Source organism: Ascidia mentula, chromosome 7 (assembly GCF_947561715.1).
Source record: "Ascidia mentula chromosome 7, kaAscMent1.1, whole genome shotgun sequence".
Lineage (NCBI taxonomy): Eukaryota > Metazoa > Chordata > Ascidiacea > Phlebobranchia > Ascidiidae > Ascidia > Ascidia mentula.
The window spans coordinates 2,691,403-2,708,231 of record NC_138572.1 but is presented as its reverse complement, the minus strand read 5'-3'; the positions used below and the strand labels follow the sequence as shown (position 1 = coordinate 2,708,231).

General features: G+C 37.1%; 2 protein-coding genes across 2 annotated transcripts; one reads left to right on the top strand and one right to left on the bottom strand.

Annotated features, from left to right (window-relative positions):
• Positions 1-99: 99 nt before the first annotated feature.
• LOC145908244 (protein ERGIC-53-like) lies at positions 100-5,737 on the bottom strand. Its single transcript, XM_082995478.1, has 12 exons — positions 5,515-5,737; positions 5,090-5,244; positions 4,751-4,920; positions 3,941-4,040; positions 3,505-3,625; positions 3,393-3,445; positions 2,902-3,054; positions 2,616-2,686; positions 2,168-2,344; positions 1,852-2,035; positions 1,487-1,605; positions 100-1,084 (listed from the first exon to the last, which is right to left on the bottom strand). Exons 1-12 carry the CDS (start codon positions 5,669-5,671, stop codon positions 1,048-1,050), a joined length of 1,497 nt encoding a protein of 498 aa, XP_082851604.1. The 5' UTR covers positions 5,672-5,737; the 3' UTR covers positions 100-1,047.
• Positions 5,738-11,282: 5,545 nt separating this feature from the next.
• LOC145908942 (uncharacterized) lies at positions 11,283-12,656 on the top strand. Its single transcript, XM_082996263.1, has 4 exons — positions 11,283-11,425; positions 11,833-11,896; positions 12,010-12,096; positions 12,475-12,656. The coding sequence occupies exons 1-4, from the start codon at positions 11,345-11,347 to the stop codon at positions 12,654-12,656; spliced, it is 414 nt and encodes a 137-aa protein (XP_082852389.1). The 5' UTR covers positions 11,283-11,344.
• The last annotated feature ends 4,173 nt before the right edge of the window (positions 12,657-16,829 follow it).

The following is a 16,829-nucleotide window of genomic DNA, read 5'->3' as shown; positions in this document are numbered from 1 at the left end:
ATATTGGACTGATACTACGTTAGAGCTTTCTTCTTGTGCTCCAAAAAGAACCCTTTGACGGACTGGGTTTCAGATATCTCTCAAAAACACATTTCGGAACCCTGTGCTTCACTTTATTGCACCTCACCGCTATGTAGTACGCAAATGTAGGAAAAACGTCGACAAACACAAAAGGTTGACATAATTTGGCATAAAGTATGTTGGTTTCAACATAGTGCAGGCGGAATGGACTAGCGGCATCTTGCAAGTTCTATAAGACAACGTAACATACAAAAACCTATATGGGGCACTTTCTACAGCAGCTTTCGGTATACTGTGGTTCATTCAATAAAACACTTCTTATGGCGTATTGTTTGGTCCCAGGAAATGTGGCCCCGATGAGAAAAAAAAATGTGCGCCTGTACTTTTTAACCTCAAAAAGGTCAAAGGTGACCACAGTTTACGAAAACAAAATTTAAAACTGCGGGGAACTCACCAGGATGGTGACCAAATCGCCCCACTATGCTGAAATCAGGTACACGGGGTGGCAATTTTGTTACTGGTCACATGAAAAAATCTAGATAACTTCGGTTGGTTTTGGAGGATGCAAAAATCGGAAAAAAGTTACCAAAGTTCGACGAACAAATAAAATTGCAGCGAACAATTCCGTTCGACCTACTGCAAAAACCTCTCGATGTCAGTCTCTGGGTTTCAAATAAAAATTTGTACGAATTAGGAAATAACGCCCCGACCAACACCATATCACGAGCGAAACACACACAGTTCTGACATTATACAGAATAATTAAACGACCTAATTAACACGTATCGAGCTTCGCTACCGTTATATTAATTAGACAGGCTGATAACACGCGAAATTTTGCTGACTATAACACTTTAAAATACCTAAAGCTTGGCTAGGTTGAACGGCAAAGCGGCAAGGTTTAAAACGAGGTGGAAGGGTTTTGCTTCGAAACAGAAAAATGATGGGGAACCCCCTCGATTCAACCGACAGACACAACGAACACGACGTAATGACAAAAAAAATAAATATTTCTTTTCCAGACGATCAAAAGAATTTCTTTGCGGCGTCCTCTCTCGAGCTCCTGGAAAATAAAATGAATCCTGATTTTAATTTGTTCACCCCAAATTTTTCGACGATTGTTGGACGCATAAATTCCCATCTATACATTTATATGCGTTGTGATATGTGACAGAAGTGGTTGGAAGACCCTCCGGTGGACGCCTGTGCACTAAGCTTTTTCTAACAAACCAAAACATTGTTGGAGACCTGTCTATGAAGTGTTTAAGTTATAAACGTCATAATAAACCATGTTAACAATTGTCTGATTCAACCCTAGGCCACAACTTGAGCTCTTGATAGAATGAAAGTTACAAAAAAGTCTTGAGTTTAACTGGGAAATTTTTTCCTATCTTGGACCTCAGAAAAATGTGGCTTTGAACCATCTATTTTCACTTCCCATTTGTTATTATCGTGACAAACTTACTTGCAAGTATGATAAAGGATGATTGCAATGACTTGGGTGACAGCAATAAGCATAAACATGCCCGCTGACACACAAGAAGGCATTTCGGGCTCGGGACAAATCAGTTGTGGTTGCTTGCCCTAAAACACAAATGACAAACATTAAAACTGTGTTTACATAAAAAACATGGAATTTTTTTATTCATCTAATTTTTTAGCATACTTAGTAAAGAAAATTGTGTAAATAGCAAAGAAAAGATTTAAAAATTGCAGATTTTGCAGCGCTTAAATTTAGGCCAAAAAATTGGTTAAAGTCAAATAACTGCAATATGACAAAATTTCAATCAAAACCTAAACAAAAATCATTCTTTTAGGGTGTATTTGTACCTGTCTGTTCTGAATGCCAACTAGACTGTTTTGCACTGAATCAAGTCTTTCCTGTACTTCTCGAAATTGTTTAGTGTTTTCATACGAGCCTCCAGTAGCCTGGCCAGTGTTAGCCACGGAGCTTATTTGACTGATTGTCTGTGACAGGGTGATAAGAGTGGTCCGTAAAAATTTCATGTCATTTCTGAAAGTATAGAAATAGTTAATTTGCTACCAAGACTGTTTATTTCCATATTTTCTTGATTTTCCATACTTCAGAAAGAATTTGATTTCAAAAGTATCTATTGTTATGCTACAACAAAGCGTAGCAGCGTACCGAAGATTTTCAATTCCCTCAAATGACATTTTCTGTGTCTCATGGAGACCTCTTATCTCATGATGGGTGCTTTGATCAGATCCATCAGTTGTTGTCGTGCCGACGGGAGCACTGCTTAGTTTTTCCAACGCAGTCGTTTGTTTGTCATCAAGTCTGGCCAGCAACTCAACCACAGTTCTGACAATCAAAAATAAGTAAATTTTCAAACAACGTTACCACAAATAGAACGGCTTTTCACAATATACTTGCTGTTGTGTTATTTTTAAAATATTTTGAAACAAAAGTGATGGTTTTGAAAGTTATCACACTTTTTGAAATGTGTTGGCTTTCATGTAAAACATATCAAAGTTATTTTTGGCACTGACACAAATTCCAACCCTACATACAACATTGTGAGCTAGTGCACATGAACTATTCCCAATGCAAAGAAATAAAACACAGAACTTACATAAGCTGTTGCTTGATGAGAGTCTGCACCTCAAATATCGCTGAGAGTTCAGGGCTAGTTCCACCTTCAAACTAAAACCAAAATACAACTCTTGGTAAAAAGAATAAATTCCTTTACAATTAATTCAAAACAATCAACCATATTTACAGAATTCAAATAAAAAATTCACATCACAGCGGAATGGTGTCTTGGCAAGTTGCCAGTCTTATTTATGTGCAAAGAAATGAATTTCACACAAGAACATGTTGATCAAGTCATAATGCTCTGAGGCGGTCGAGTTCCTTACCAAGTCCTCTGCATGTGTCTGAGGTTCCAACCGAACTTTGTCTGGATGCTGTTCCTTAAAAGAAGCTTGATCCTTCTGAAACTCCTTTAAGTTCTTTTCATATTCCTCCTGGAGTTTCTGTTTCTGCTCCAAGGCCTCATCCTTGGCCGACTCCTTAAAATATGCATTTTCTTGTTGTTTTTTTTTACTTCCAAAGAGTAATGCATGGGTAACAAGGTTTCGAGCAAAGTCTTGCAACAAGAAATAGAAAATGTTTGTAACATAAGGTTCACAGGCTTCGCAGCCAAGGCATTGCAGCCAACTAAAAACTTCCATGTTTGCAAAATTATACAAATATATTTGAACTTTCAGCACAGAAATATTGCTGATTGATAAAGGGTGGGAATTTATATTTTAAACAATTTTAGCTTTTTAGGTATTATAACTGTAATATACATAAGTAGCAAAATAATGTAGTTACAGAGTGGGTACAACAATTACAATGAACTGACCACAGTTTTGTCCTGGTAACTCTTTACCAGAAACTTCAGGACATCATGATCATCTGTAAAGAAACATTGATTGTTGTTGCTGATTACCAATAATACATCAAAGAAAACATACCTGCTAATCCTCCAGTGGCTGCCGTTATACCAAAGTAGTAGTTTTTGGGAATAAGAATGTTTTGAGCCACGAAGCAAAGTTCATAATCCTCGACTGCTGTATTTCCAGAATCAATTTTCAACTATAAATTAGAATGTTTAGGGCTATTAACTTTAAATAACTTTTAAACCACTTCGAGATGGAACTCATAATTTGGGATATTTTCCTCCACATGAATGTGCACATTTGGCAAAGTTTCATGGGTGTAAAATTGAAGTTTTGTAGTAAAAATAGAATGGAATGACCTAATTATGTAAAACAACCGGCGGTATTGGCATATACTTTAACACAAAGCGTCAAAACATCCTCATTGGAATTAATTTACTGAAATTTATCTGGCAAAAGTAAAAAAAATATACGATTGCCCAGCTTTCCACAAAATAATGGATCAACTCACTGTGAGAATATTGTTAAGATATGTTAGTCTGGCTTTCACAGGGTATGGTCGGTTTCTGAAATCTCGCAAGCAACCACCATTCTTCTGCTCAATTCCATCTCTACAAACAGAAATCATTAAAAATTATTGCACAAAATACAGTACCAGAAGTAGATACGTGTTTGCTTCATCCACGGCAATAAACCATATATATACATTACAAGACATTTGATAACTGCAGTTGCTGGTGCAATATTTTATATGCTGACTACTTAAAAACTTTATTTGTCCAAGCTTTTGCAAGCTTACCTCAGCTTCATCAGGATTTTGTAGCACCTGATGAAGCTACGATAACCTTGTGCAAATTAAGCTTTAAAGCAGTGCACCAGCAACTACAGTAACTATATACCTGAGACTGACACGGCATATTGCAGAAATAGAAGACACATAAGTGACACAACATATATAATTTATATATAATAGTAGTACAATGTTTTTGTTGCTGCCAGGCATATTGTAACTTAATAATCTGTTCTTCTGGCATATATAAAAACGTAACTTTATTCACCGACGTTTGTGATTTCACAAGCGGTGTTAGCGTTATCCCCTTTTTCGTGTTGGCACATTTTTTGGCGTTAGTTGTGTGCTGTACCTGTCTCATTACCCTGAGGAAGCCTTGTTGAATAACAGGCGAAACATCGGTGAATAAAGTTACGTTTTTATATATGCCAGAAGAACAGATTATTAAGTTATAATAGTAGTACATTTTTTAATAATTGTAAGCTTTTGCTATATTACCAACAGCAGTTACAATGTAATTATTTCACATACGATGCATGGCTGTATGAGATAGTGCCATCGTTGACAATTGTGTAAATATAGGGATTGTTGCTCCTGCCGTCATTATCAAATGAATCGAAGAACAATCCCATTCCCTTCCAATTATCCATGTAACCAAATACTGGCCCAGGCTGGCTTGGAGTCTCAACAAACCACACAACCTAGAGAATAACAAGGAAATTGTTAAATTTGCAACAATTAAACACACTTTGCAATGTTGACATATGATTTAGCAGGCGTTTGGCAAATCTGTGTATATAATTCTAACACATCTGGCAGCCTGACAAACAACTTATTTCATAAACACAATATTTGTAACACAAAACACACCAGGCCATCTGCTCCAACTTTTCCTCTTCCTTGAACTCTGAAATGAATGTCGATCTCCCATTTGTCATAAGGAAACTGATATTTTGACCAAACACCACCTTTTTTTCCTCGCAGCGATGGAACTATTCTGACTTGCTCTTGGCCGGGTACAGTATCTGACAAAACAAGGTTAAGTTAGTTTTGCACTTAACAACTCTGCAGCTTCCACCTGGGAGGTATTATAAAACAATATAAACAAAATTAAAGTGCCACTGATTGATATTTGGCAAAAGAGAGTAACACAAACCAGTAAAACAAGCCTTAAATGTTGACCAACACAAGTATTCCCTGTACGTGTAAATGGCACTATTCTACCATTTAGACTCAAATTCTCTTTTTACTTAATATTACGTTGTTAAAAGCCGAGCACACTGCACAATAATCACCTCCTGTATGATTCCAAAACGGAATCGTTCCGTCTCCTTGCATCAAGTTTGGACCTTTGAAGCTGTATTTGAATTCGTATCTCTGTTGTAGATCATCTTGCGACTTGCAAATACCGATAAAAAGGCACAAAACGCAAAATAACATACGCAACAACATTTTACAAATAACCAACGAATGCAGTAGGCACTTGACTTACGCTTGTCAGTGCTTCTTTTCGCTACAGCAAAGTTGTAAAACGTGAATCAGCCAAACAGTGGCAACGTCATCGTTAAAACCCCCCAAGGCGATTCGTTTTGCAACGTGTAAGAAAATAATCATAAAAAAGGAAAAAATACATTTCAAAGCTTAGATGTCGCGGTAATTGTTACAGACACGTACACCTTCCTTGAAACCTATTGAACGATTCCACAGACTGTATATTTTGTTTGCCACATGCCGTAACTACAAAGGTCATTGCATTAGCACTGAATCAGCACAAACATATAATGACCAAGCATAACTTGGTTAACTTCCCAATCAAATCAGCATGCAATATTGTAAATAATAGAAAATACAATAAAGAAAAGTATTAGCAGTAAAACCATACTTACAAAACGATATGAACGGTTGTGTAAAATGAAAATACTCAAACGAAGAAAACGAACGCCATATAACCTACTTCGTAGCCAATCACCTAATATTTGGAGATGCCTTAACAGCATAAAAGCTCTAGCATTTACACTGGAAAACGCGCACAAGACACAATGCAACTAAGAAGACAGAACTTAGAATCTCACACTGGGCTAATATAGAATTTAACGAAGGAAAGACTATATGGCCTACCGTTACACAAACTAACGTGAAAACAGAGTCAATTTTGTCATTTTCAAGGCTTTATATGGTTGTAACTCCCAATCGATTTGCTGTTAAATTGAACAATGTGATATGAAAAATACTTCAATGTATGTGGAGCCGGCATGCGACGCGATGCATGCGCTCATCGCTAAAACAACAATAAGAACTGTGTTATAACAAACGAGATCGTCTCGAACTCTCGTGATAACACGTGTGCGAAAGAAACGTTATTGGAACACAGTATGATAACTTTTGTGTAGTGCGTCACGTGCTGTAGGTAGGTCTACGTAGATTATCACAAACGTTTAACATCGATATTTCGAATTCACGTTTACAACAGCGACTGTAGGTATAATTGAATGACGACATTTTAGGCTGATGCATTTTGGACTAAAACTATTGGAATTTAATTCCCTTTAAACAACGCTTTAGGTGTACAGTAGCTGTGTAAAACCTATTCGGAGAAGGGTTTGACTAAAAGCAGTAGTCGCGTTGGCAACTGTATGGTCACAAAAATGTGCCAGCATTCTTTAAAAATAAAATGCCCGTCTACAATCCATGGAAAAACAACGTTTTCTTTCCCTAGGTTTAAAAGTCGGTGAAGGTTTTTCAGTTTAATAGGCAGTATGAGGGTAGTGTTGGTTGTCATGGTAACGTTCGTGTGTTTGGCGGCTGGAGAGCAAGCGACAGCGCCGCCTCCTGAAAAACCGAAACCCACCAGGGAAGAAGAACTGGGCGAGGTGGCACGGCCTGAAGTAAGCGAAGGGGAAGTTCTGTAATTTTTCGAGCACAATTGGAACTGCCGACAATTTGAATAAAACCATTTGGGCACAAAATGCATAATAACGTTGTGGATCGGCTTAATGTAAAATAGTATTAACTATGGGTATATATTTTGAGGGGATACAATAACAAAAGTCCCAGTGAAGCTTAATATATCGACATACTTTGGAAATAATCATTGTAGCCTACTGTTCACGTATATGTTATAGAGATACACTGAAAAGGATAAAGCGTTCATCAAAAAACTTCACGAGGAAATACCAAACCTTCATCCAGATACGTTTAGTAAGTTTTCATTCTCTTTGTTAATTCGTTGCATATGCGAAGCATTTTTGCCTGGATATTCCTTTGCCTGTACCTATATCTGCCTGAATTATAATTCAGCATTAAAAGTCAGGAGATACTGACAGTGCTACAGTTTCGAAATATGTGGACAGATACAATTCGGTGACTAAAGTTTGTAAATCTAGTTTTAGTTATTTGATACGTGGCGAATTGGCGTCGACTGCTAAGTCGACACTGTGGAATCGTTCACGCTTGGTCAGACAGCAGACAAGAACCTTCAGTTGCACATATAGCAGTGGCAAATCTGATAACAGTGGTACTGTCCGCAGATCACTTGCCATTACTGCTGGTCCCGCTGCTTTAAATAACCAATGATGTAAACGTGCTACGTGTTTTCATATTGCGTGTGTTGCAGAAATCACCCCGACGTCGTTTAGAAAGAATTTCACTCCGGAAGAACTTGCCCAGAAAAAGAAAGAGCAACGTAAGCCAATTTGACCGAATCCGAAGTATCAGAACAAACAATTTTGCATTAAATTGATCATTTCTCATAAATCGCAGTGATTCTCAAAGTGGATGGGTCAATTTTTGGTGGGGGGGCAGAGATTTTAGACATATAATTTACCAATAACTTGGCCAACCTATCACCATTTTTCAATCCATTTGAAAAGTATAAACTGTTGGGTTGCAAAATACGTAGGTAGTAAACATTTTATTCTGGCGGGGCCTGAAATATTGTTGAAGACAATTGTGAGGTCTGGGTAAAAAATATTTGAGAACCAGATGTACATAAAGGTTTTTGCGACAGGCCAGTAAACCTTTAACGCTTTACACTGATGCGTTGTTGCAGAAATGAAAATAGAATCAGACAAGAAATTTTTCGACAAGCGCATACAGCTGCAATTGGACAAACAATCAGAGAAGCTAAGTAAGTATCGAAGTGGTATTTGACAAGCCGTGGTAAAATAGGTTTGCTGTTTGACAATATCACCATATTATGATTCTTTTGATATATTTCGCCTACAATTAGCCATTCTCAGTATCACTGAAATAATATCTATTGTTGCAGAATCCATGACATTGGAAGAAGCGAGGAAAATTGTTGACGAGACCGAAGCGCGAATGCAAAGTGAAAGAAAAGAAGACAAACATGATGAATTATAACAACGATATTGAAGAAATAATCTAACAATGTGCTGTATCATTTATAAAATGAGTTTTCGACGTTTGCTAAAACTGACATCTATGACATGTGCTTTTGACTAGAACAATAAGAAATTCCTGTAAATACAACAAAACGATATGGTATTATGTGGTGTTTACACAGTACAGCATCCAAAATTTCAAGTTGCTGAACCAGCATAATATCGTAATGATGAAAAGCAACTTGAACATCTTCAGAACTATTAAAGTGAAATATGTATTCGAAAAATTAAAGCGTTTAAATACAATGTTATTTAATATTTTGAAATTGACTGCAAAGTTTCCACGTGTGCAACGCAAAAGAAGTGTTGATGGAATAAGGTTGATTTCTCAAAAAAAGACGTTTTCATTGTTGACTTTATGCTATGTTAGATATGTTAGAAGGAAGTGTCTGATAGCATAACGGTTTATAGCCACGTGTGCACCAAATGTGCAATCACGTGGCTTTTTGGCGAACTAACAGAGACCAATGCAAACAATGGTGACGTCATTTAAGTGCGGTAGCGGGACAGTCGCCAATTGCCCATTCTCTGTCTTGTATAGGGTGTATAAGGCAAGAGCAATAATATACAATTTTCGGATAGACAAGGGGAATATCTACTGCCTTCAAACGAAAAGCGTAACTGTATTTTTCGCACATACTTCTTAAGTAACAAGAAAGGTTTGTGTTAGCATAGTTTCACGAAATAGTTTTCTGAGGCAAATACTCATACCATGTTGTGTGTTATGTTTAAGGTCAAATTGAAGGTCATAGTGGTGTTATCTCCGAGGAAAAGAATGAAGCCTGTTATTGCCGCCATTTTCTTTCTAGCCGTTTTCCTTTATCTCCCTGATTTTGGTCGTGGAAACGATATTGAACATCATCCTGATGACGTAAGAGAATTCTTGACTATTTTAATAAATCTGTTCTTCTGGCACAATTAAACGTATACTTTTGTTTACCGACGTTTTGCTTGTTTTTCGATTACGCTTTATTAGAGTAACGACGTTTAATTGTTCCAAAAGATCAAATTAATTGAAATAGAATATGTCTGGCAGCAACACAATACTCTAAACTTATAGTTAAATTATGACTAACACAACTCGTTGCCAACATAAGCACAAAAAATGTTGAAAAACTATTGGAAACTGTACCAAGGCTTTTTCCATATAAGTGTCAATTTTCTTAATTAAACCTGTTGTATTTCAAAACGCAGCCAGCCAAGGATTTACACAAGGAACACGAGGATCATTTAAAGCGTATGGGAATTCATCCAAGTAAGATGAAACACCTCATTTTTGAACACACATATTTTCGCAATGCAAAAATGGAATATTTTTTTTCACGTGTCAATTTACATACGTGGCGATAGAGTAGTGTTAGTATAAAGGTAATTGTTGAAACATTACTTGCACATTGTCACACATTAAGATGTTTGTGAATAAATATAGCTTACGTATGTTGACGGAACAATAGAAACTTATAAAATTGACTTTTTTTTATGTTAATGCACTTCATATCTCAGGCAATTTTACCAACAAAGAAAAGGAAGACCCCCATCACGTCGCTAAGAAAGAAATCGTTGAACTCGCAAAACGACATTTAATGGAAACACGTAAATATTTGTTGTACCTGTGCCTGGTATTTTAAGGCTATACCGTGATATTCAACTGTGGTCAAACGTATTGGATACCTTGCACCACGTGGTGTATAAAATTAGTTTTAGAAATCTCCACAAACCGAAACCTAAAAATATAAAGAACAGCCAACATTGTCTCTAAGAAACACTCAAGACTTAAATGACGTAGTTGGGGCTTTTTGTTTAAAAACTTAGCAGATCCGAGTATATGCGTTTTCTAATACCTCATCAGCTTAAACCCCCGAATCAAAGAAACTTTTCCTATGCAGAAAACATGACGGAAGAGGAGGCTGAGAAGCAAGTAACCCGAGCTGGAAGTGGAATCCTTGATACAGAGGAACCAGGGGAACGCGAGGAACTCTAGGTGGAGCTACAACGACACGCCGCTTGAATACGTGATTGTGCGTTTACGTGTACTCAATAAAGACAGGTTGTTTTGAGAAAAAGATACGTCTTGTTTGATTTTATGTGTCTTTGAATGCTGCACAGAATAGAGAAAGGGAAAAAAGGGAAGATTCAAATTAAATCCCATTAAACCATGCATGTCCACAAACGCCTACCGCCGGCGGAATTTTTGTGACGGAGACTCGCGCGCCAATTCAAAATAAAACACACAAAGAATTGTAGCAATGTTCATACAACGAAACGATTAACAGGTTCGCCCCATTGCACAGGTCCTAACTAGGCGCTCCAACTTGTTAGGAAATGGTGGCTGTTCCAGCTAGGCTCAATGCCTGTGCTGCTAAGACTGTAAACGTACAAATAATGTTAATGACGTAATAAAATCTGATAGGCAAAATATAGCGAAGAACAAGGGTTGCTCACATTTGTGCAAAGTATCAAGCTTCCTGTCTCTATGTCCTCCTTCAGGAGAACTTTATAACACAAGGGCCACATACGACTAGTATGTGTTTAAATGTAAAGGGCACTTGTTCTCGTTGTGCCATGGCCACGTAGATTGATATTACACAACGCTGTATACACAAACCCCATGCTGTTAAAACGAACGCATTTAAGCGCATGTTTCAAGCTTGCTACCTGAAGTAACTTATACCCGTATCGGTGTTATAGGTTGGATGAAATTGTTTGTTTATTATAGGGAAATATGTACGGGCCAGGGTTTGCGGTGATTTTGATATGTTTATTCGGTGTTGTGTGCGTCAGTGAAGGCGTTGGTGTCAAGAACGTAAGTACATCAAATAATTATATGCTTTTTGTATTCGAAACAAATATACTCTTTCAAACTTTTGAAAATGTTAAAAAAATGCTACAAGACGCCTCTTCTGGCAAAATCAAAAAACTATTAGCCGTTCTATTTTTGTAAGAAGAGTCGTCTTGTAGCCATAAATATGCCTGGCAGCATCAACTATAATTGAAAAAAATGCTTAGGTCTGTCAACCTAAAACATAAATTTGAACAATCAAAAAACGTTTAGAATTGAAAATTATTTTCTTGTTCTGAGAATAAAAAGACTGGCCCATGAAGTTATTAACATTGATATGTTTGACGTTTCGGCAAGAAACCGTTATAATAACTGTTCTTGTTGTTTTAGCACAATTTTCTTGTTGTTTTAATGTTGTTTATCATTTTCAGTTTACAAGAGACGACATCAGCCAGAGATTGGATGAATTCATGAAAGATCCTCGAAAGGCGACCCGTAATAATCTTCCAACACGTCTTAAAACTGTTTCTTTTAAATTTGTTTGTGTTTCTTAATATAATGCCATGGCGTTAAACTTTGTAACAACAGCAAATCATTCTTCTTTGTAGATAGAGTGCCCAAATACGACCCCAACGACCCGAAGCTAAAGAGAGTTCGAGCTGAGGCGATGAAGTTTGTTAAAAAGAGGTTTAAAGGTATTGTACGGTGCTTTTAAGGTCGCTATCGCATTTTTTATTTCCAACACAACGAAAATTTGAGTTGGTTTTGTGTGCTTAGAACCCAATGTTCTTGTATACTACAATAAATATTGCTTTTTTGGAGCATAATTTAACGTAATTGCAAGGGCATCATTCTTTTGTGCCATAACTTTAGTGAGTAAAAATTTCATCGTAGTTGCATGTATCATTTTTCGCATACTTAGTTCTTCAATGCAAAATCCTTGTGCACTGCAAGTCCAATAATTCTTGCACAGTGCAGTAGTGAAGCATTTACTTTAAACATTCTTCTTGAAGTTTAAAGTAAAGTCCGGTAATTCTGTCGCAAATATAACCCATAAAGACTTTCTCGTTTAGGCAACATTTCTGATGAAGAAGCGTTCAAAATAGTCATGCATTCGGAGAAAGTATTTTTCGCGAAGCACGAGAAGATTAAGAAGGAAATGGAGGAAGAAAAACTACAAAAGGAGTTGGAAGAGGAACAGAACAAGACCCAGCAGGTGTCCGCGGAAAATAAGACCCAACACGAGGAGTTGTAGAATTGTACGTTCTTGCGTCATGTCTTTATCGAGTTACGTCGCAATAATAAAAGTATAATATAGTTACATGTTGTGTGCAATTTTGCTTGAATTGTGAAACACAGTGAAAAATTAGGCCCAAGATGATGTAAAAAGGATGCAGATTCTCATTCCAATAAGTTCAATATTAAATATCGATCTGTTTGGTGCCAAACTCGGCACAAACCACCAAGTACGAACCACTATAAAACACAATGTTACCAAACAACTGACTCTGTGTCTCGTAAATAATGTAGAAGTAAATGAGTTATTATGACCAGTGAGCCCTTAGTGTCCAAGCAGTGGTTTTGCCACATCGTATTCCACGGTAACTAGTCGTCAGTAGTTTAAATAATAAAACTAATGCAAAAGCGGTTCATAAATTTATATTGACTGTTCCAGCTTGGCTGCAATGCCTTGGCTGCGTAGCCTGTGAACCTTATGATTAGAATATTAGAGCTGTGATCGCCAAATATAATGGGCCTGCGCAGTGGGGCGATCCTGCCTTGCTATGCGAAAGCATGGTATTACTTCTACACTTACAAGGAAAAAACGATTTTTAGTTAAAAAATAACAGAGCAGTCGTTCATATTTTAATTTTACAGGCCAACTGATGTAATAAGAAGAACATAATATAGCTGTAAGCATTTATGTTAGGGTTCGACAATAAATTATCAAAGGCGAATGGTGTTTTTTCGGCGTTAAATTAAACAGCATGGTAATACACATTTGTCCGTCGTTGATACAGATGTACGTAAGGAATACGTTGCTACATTAGGAATCAGTTACCTCGTTGGGCCAGGTGCGGATCACCGTGTGTAACAAGCGGACGAGGGCCACGTTATCAAAACAGTTCTCCGCAACAGCATGACGCGTAGTAATTACAACAACTGTAAAGTTATTACATTGACCTGGCAGCGCTGTACAGTAATATGCGTTATAGGATCAGCACATAGATATTCGTAGAAAGATGACAGGCCAGTTACGACTTTATATTGCCTTACTAGCGGCGTGTTTATTCTGTTTATCATGTGGTTCAAACAACGAGCATCACGAAGATGATAGACATCACGACCATCATGAAGATAATCACCAAGGGAAAAATTATCACGAGGACGAACATCATCATCATGAGTACCATGAAGATCATGACCACAATTATCACGACAATGACGAACATTACCATCATGGTCACGATAAAGAGGATCATAAACATTATCACGAAGATCACGATAATGAACGCAGTCATCATGAAAGCGACAATAACCACTCTCACGGACATGGACATCACAGCGACGATCACGGGCATTATGACCACAAAGAAAAAAATGGTCATCATCGCCATCATGATGATAGAGATGACGATGAACGTTATCACGATGGTCATCATCACCATGACCACAGGCATTATGACGATGATGAAGACTATCACCATCATCATCACTACGATGACGATGATCACCGATATCATCACCATCATCGCCATGAAGATGAGCATTATCGTGAACATGAAGATGAACATTATCATAGACATGACGACGAACATTATCGTGAACATCACGAGGTACGGTTTATGGTTAATTTTAAAACCTTGTGTTATATATTTTGTATTGTCTCTAAATGAGAATGACTCCAACATTCATTTCAGCACGACGACCACTCAAGAAAAACGCGGGAGGATCATGAGTCAACAGGTAAAGTATTTTTTGTGTAATACATCCTGTGGTAATTGCAAGTGCCACAATAGGCAAAGACGACAAGGAAAAAAGTGAAAACAAGGAGAAAGATGCCAAGGAAACGGACAATAAGGATGAGGAATCAAAGGAACGAAAACAGGAAGAAAAAGATTCCGAGAAGAAGGAAAAAAAGGAACAGGATTCAAAAAGCGAAAAGGAACAAAGTTTAAAAGAAAAGGAAAAAGCCGGTAACAAACAAACTGGTTTTTTGAGTGTTTGGCAATGTAATAAAGCACCACGTGTTATATTAAACTTCCCCTGTATATTGACAGATGATACTAAGGTTTCACCTAAAAGCGACGGAGAGCAAGACGACAATCAAAAAGAAAAAAAGAACGACGACAAAAAGAATCCTGAAGGTAAATCCGTCATATTGGTAAAAAAACGATCAAAGAAAAAAAAGGAAGGCCCTCACATCCATGAAACCAAGTTGTTTTAGGCCTTCAGTGTTTACATGCTGTATATGGAAATGTAATTAGCGTATACTGCATCCACTAGTTACTCTATATCTTAAATAAGTTGCGCATACGGTGATTGACTCAAACCTTCTACTCGATTCCACGAATCTCGAAACTGAAACTTTTGTTTTCAAATCTTGAAAAGATCGTCAAATGGCAGCTAGGAGGGAAATCCACAAAATGGTTCACGGTCGTGAGATGACGAAAGGTAGGAATAAAAATCCTAACAACAAAATCAAGCAGTTGTATTATTCCATCACATAATCGTCATACAAGAGTAATGGCCATACAATATAAATAAACACAATCACAATTTAAATTATGTCACGAAACTAGCTCACGTGGCGAATATAGTGTGGTTGAACCCACATCCTGTCACAGTAATGTCCCTCACACTGTAAAACATTGTCAAACTTAAACACTCCGTGTGTTAAGGCTTTTAATTTAGTTGATTCTGGGAATCGTTCCCCATTCTGTTGCAACTTACCCTGTCGATTTCCACCTTATGTGTAATTATGTCGCAATCACAGGAACGTTAGATAAATTGTCCTACATACAAAGACTAGCAGATTTTAGTCTGATATTAACGTTTCTGAGGCTTGTGATTTGTTTTTGTATCAACATCAATTTATTCTTATATATGTTCTCAGAAGAAGAGGAAAATTCGAGAAGAACGAAAGATCAGGGGGGTTCCCAAAGAGACAGAACAGGTGTTGCATAAAACTCAACTTTAATTGTTAATTTTGTGACTGTCTATGCCACAACGTCCGTGTATATATGTTGCAGAGGAACACCATGAAGCTGTAAAGAAAATGATGGATATGGCAAAGAACAGATCAAGTGCGTATGTTATAGTGTTAGTGACGTTTACGTATATAATTTTGCACTGACATTTGAAGCCCCAGTCACGGACATGAATTGGTGAGATCCGCATATGTTGAAGTGCTTACGTAACACCTTATGACGTAGTAACTTATGTAAAAAAATAAAGACCCGTATTATAACAAATTAGATTTCCAAATTCCGAAATTTTATTTTTAAATCTTAGTGCTTAAAAATTAAATATCATTGACAAGAGAAATGCAACTTTATGTATAATAACGGTCATCGATTATTCGTTTCGCAAAAAATCTTTACATATTATTCTTGAAGTTCTATAAAAGATATTTTATTCGTCTATGCTATAGAAAAACCAAAGGTGAGCGAAGAAGAAAGGCGCAAAGCGGAAGAACACGTCGACAAATTGGTGAAAGAAAAAACAGAAGAATGTGAGTTCTACAAAATGGGGCTATTTTTTTGTGCAAAGGATTTTTACCCTCAACTAATCAATTGCGACTAACATTTTTTATCAAGAAATAAATCCAATATTACGAAATGGCTTGTACCTATAGTGCGTTATCCAATGGATTGACTGGAAACTTACCCCAAAGTGGAAAAGTCTGGCCATTTAGCAGAAGGCCACCCTCGATACAGTGCGTACTGTCACCATTTCACAATTCCTTAAGTTTTGTTTTCCAGTTTCAAGAAAAAGCAAGGAGAAACAAGAAGCTGCACGGAAGGAAAGGGAGCAACTCGGGGACATGCACGAAAAATTTAAGCAATGTAAGAAATTAACTGCTGTATAAGTTGTTGCCGTGCCTGTGAATTCACAACTGAAGTGCTGGGTAATACTTGGATACACTTCAAGCAAGCTTTTAATTGTTGCAGGATTTGATCTGTTTTAACTTTTGCAATTGGGTTGGTGTTCAATTCTAACGTGTTTGTGTTGGTCTTACTCTGCTGCACTTGATCAGTTTTTCAAATTATTGCTCGTATCAGAGGAAAGAATATTGTGTTTCATAAAGGGGCGAAAGAAGAAAAAGAGAGGAAAGATGAGGAAAAGAGAGATGAAGAAAAAGGCAAAAAGTTACACGAAGAAACGCAAAAAAAGTTTAAGAAATCAGGTGATCACCAACTGCTGT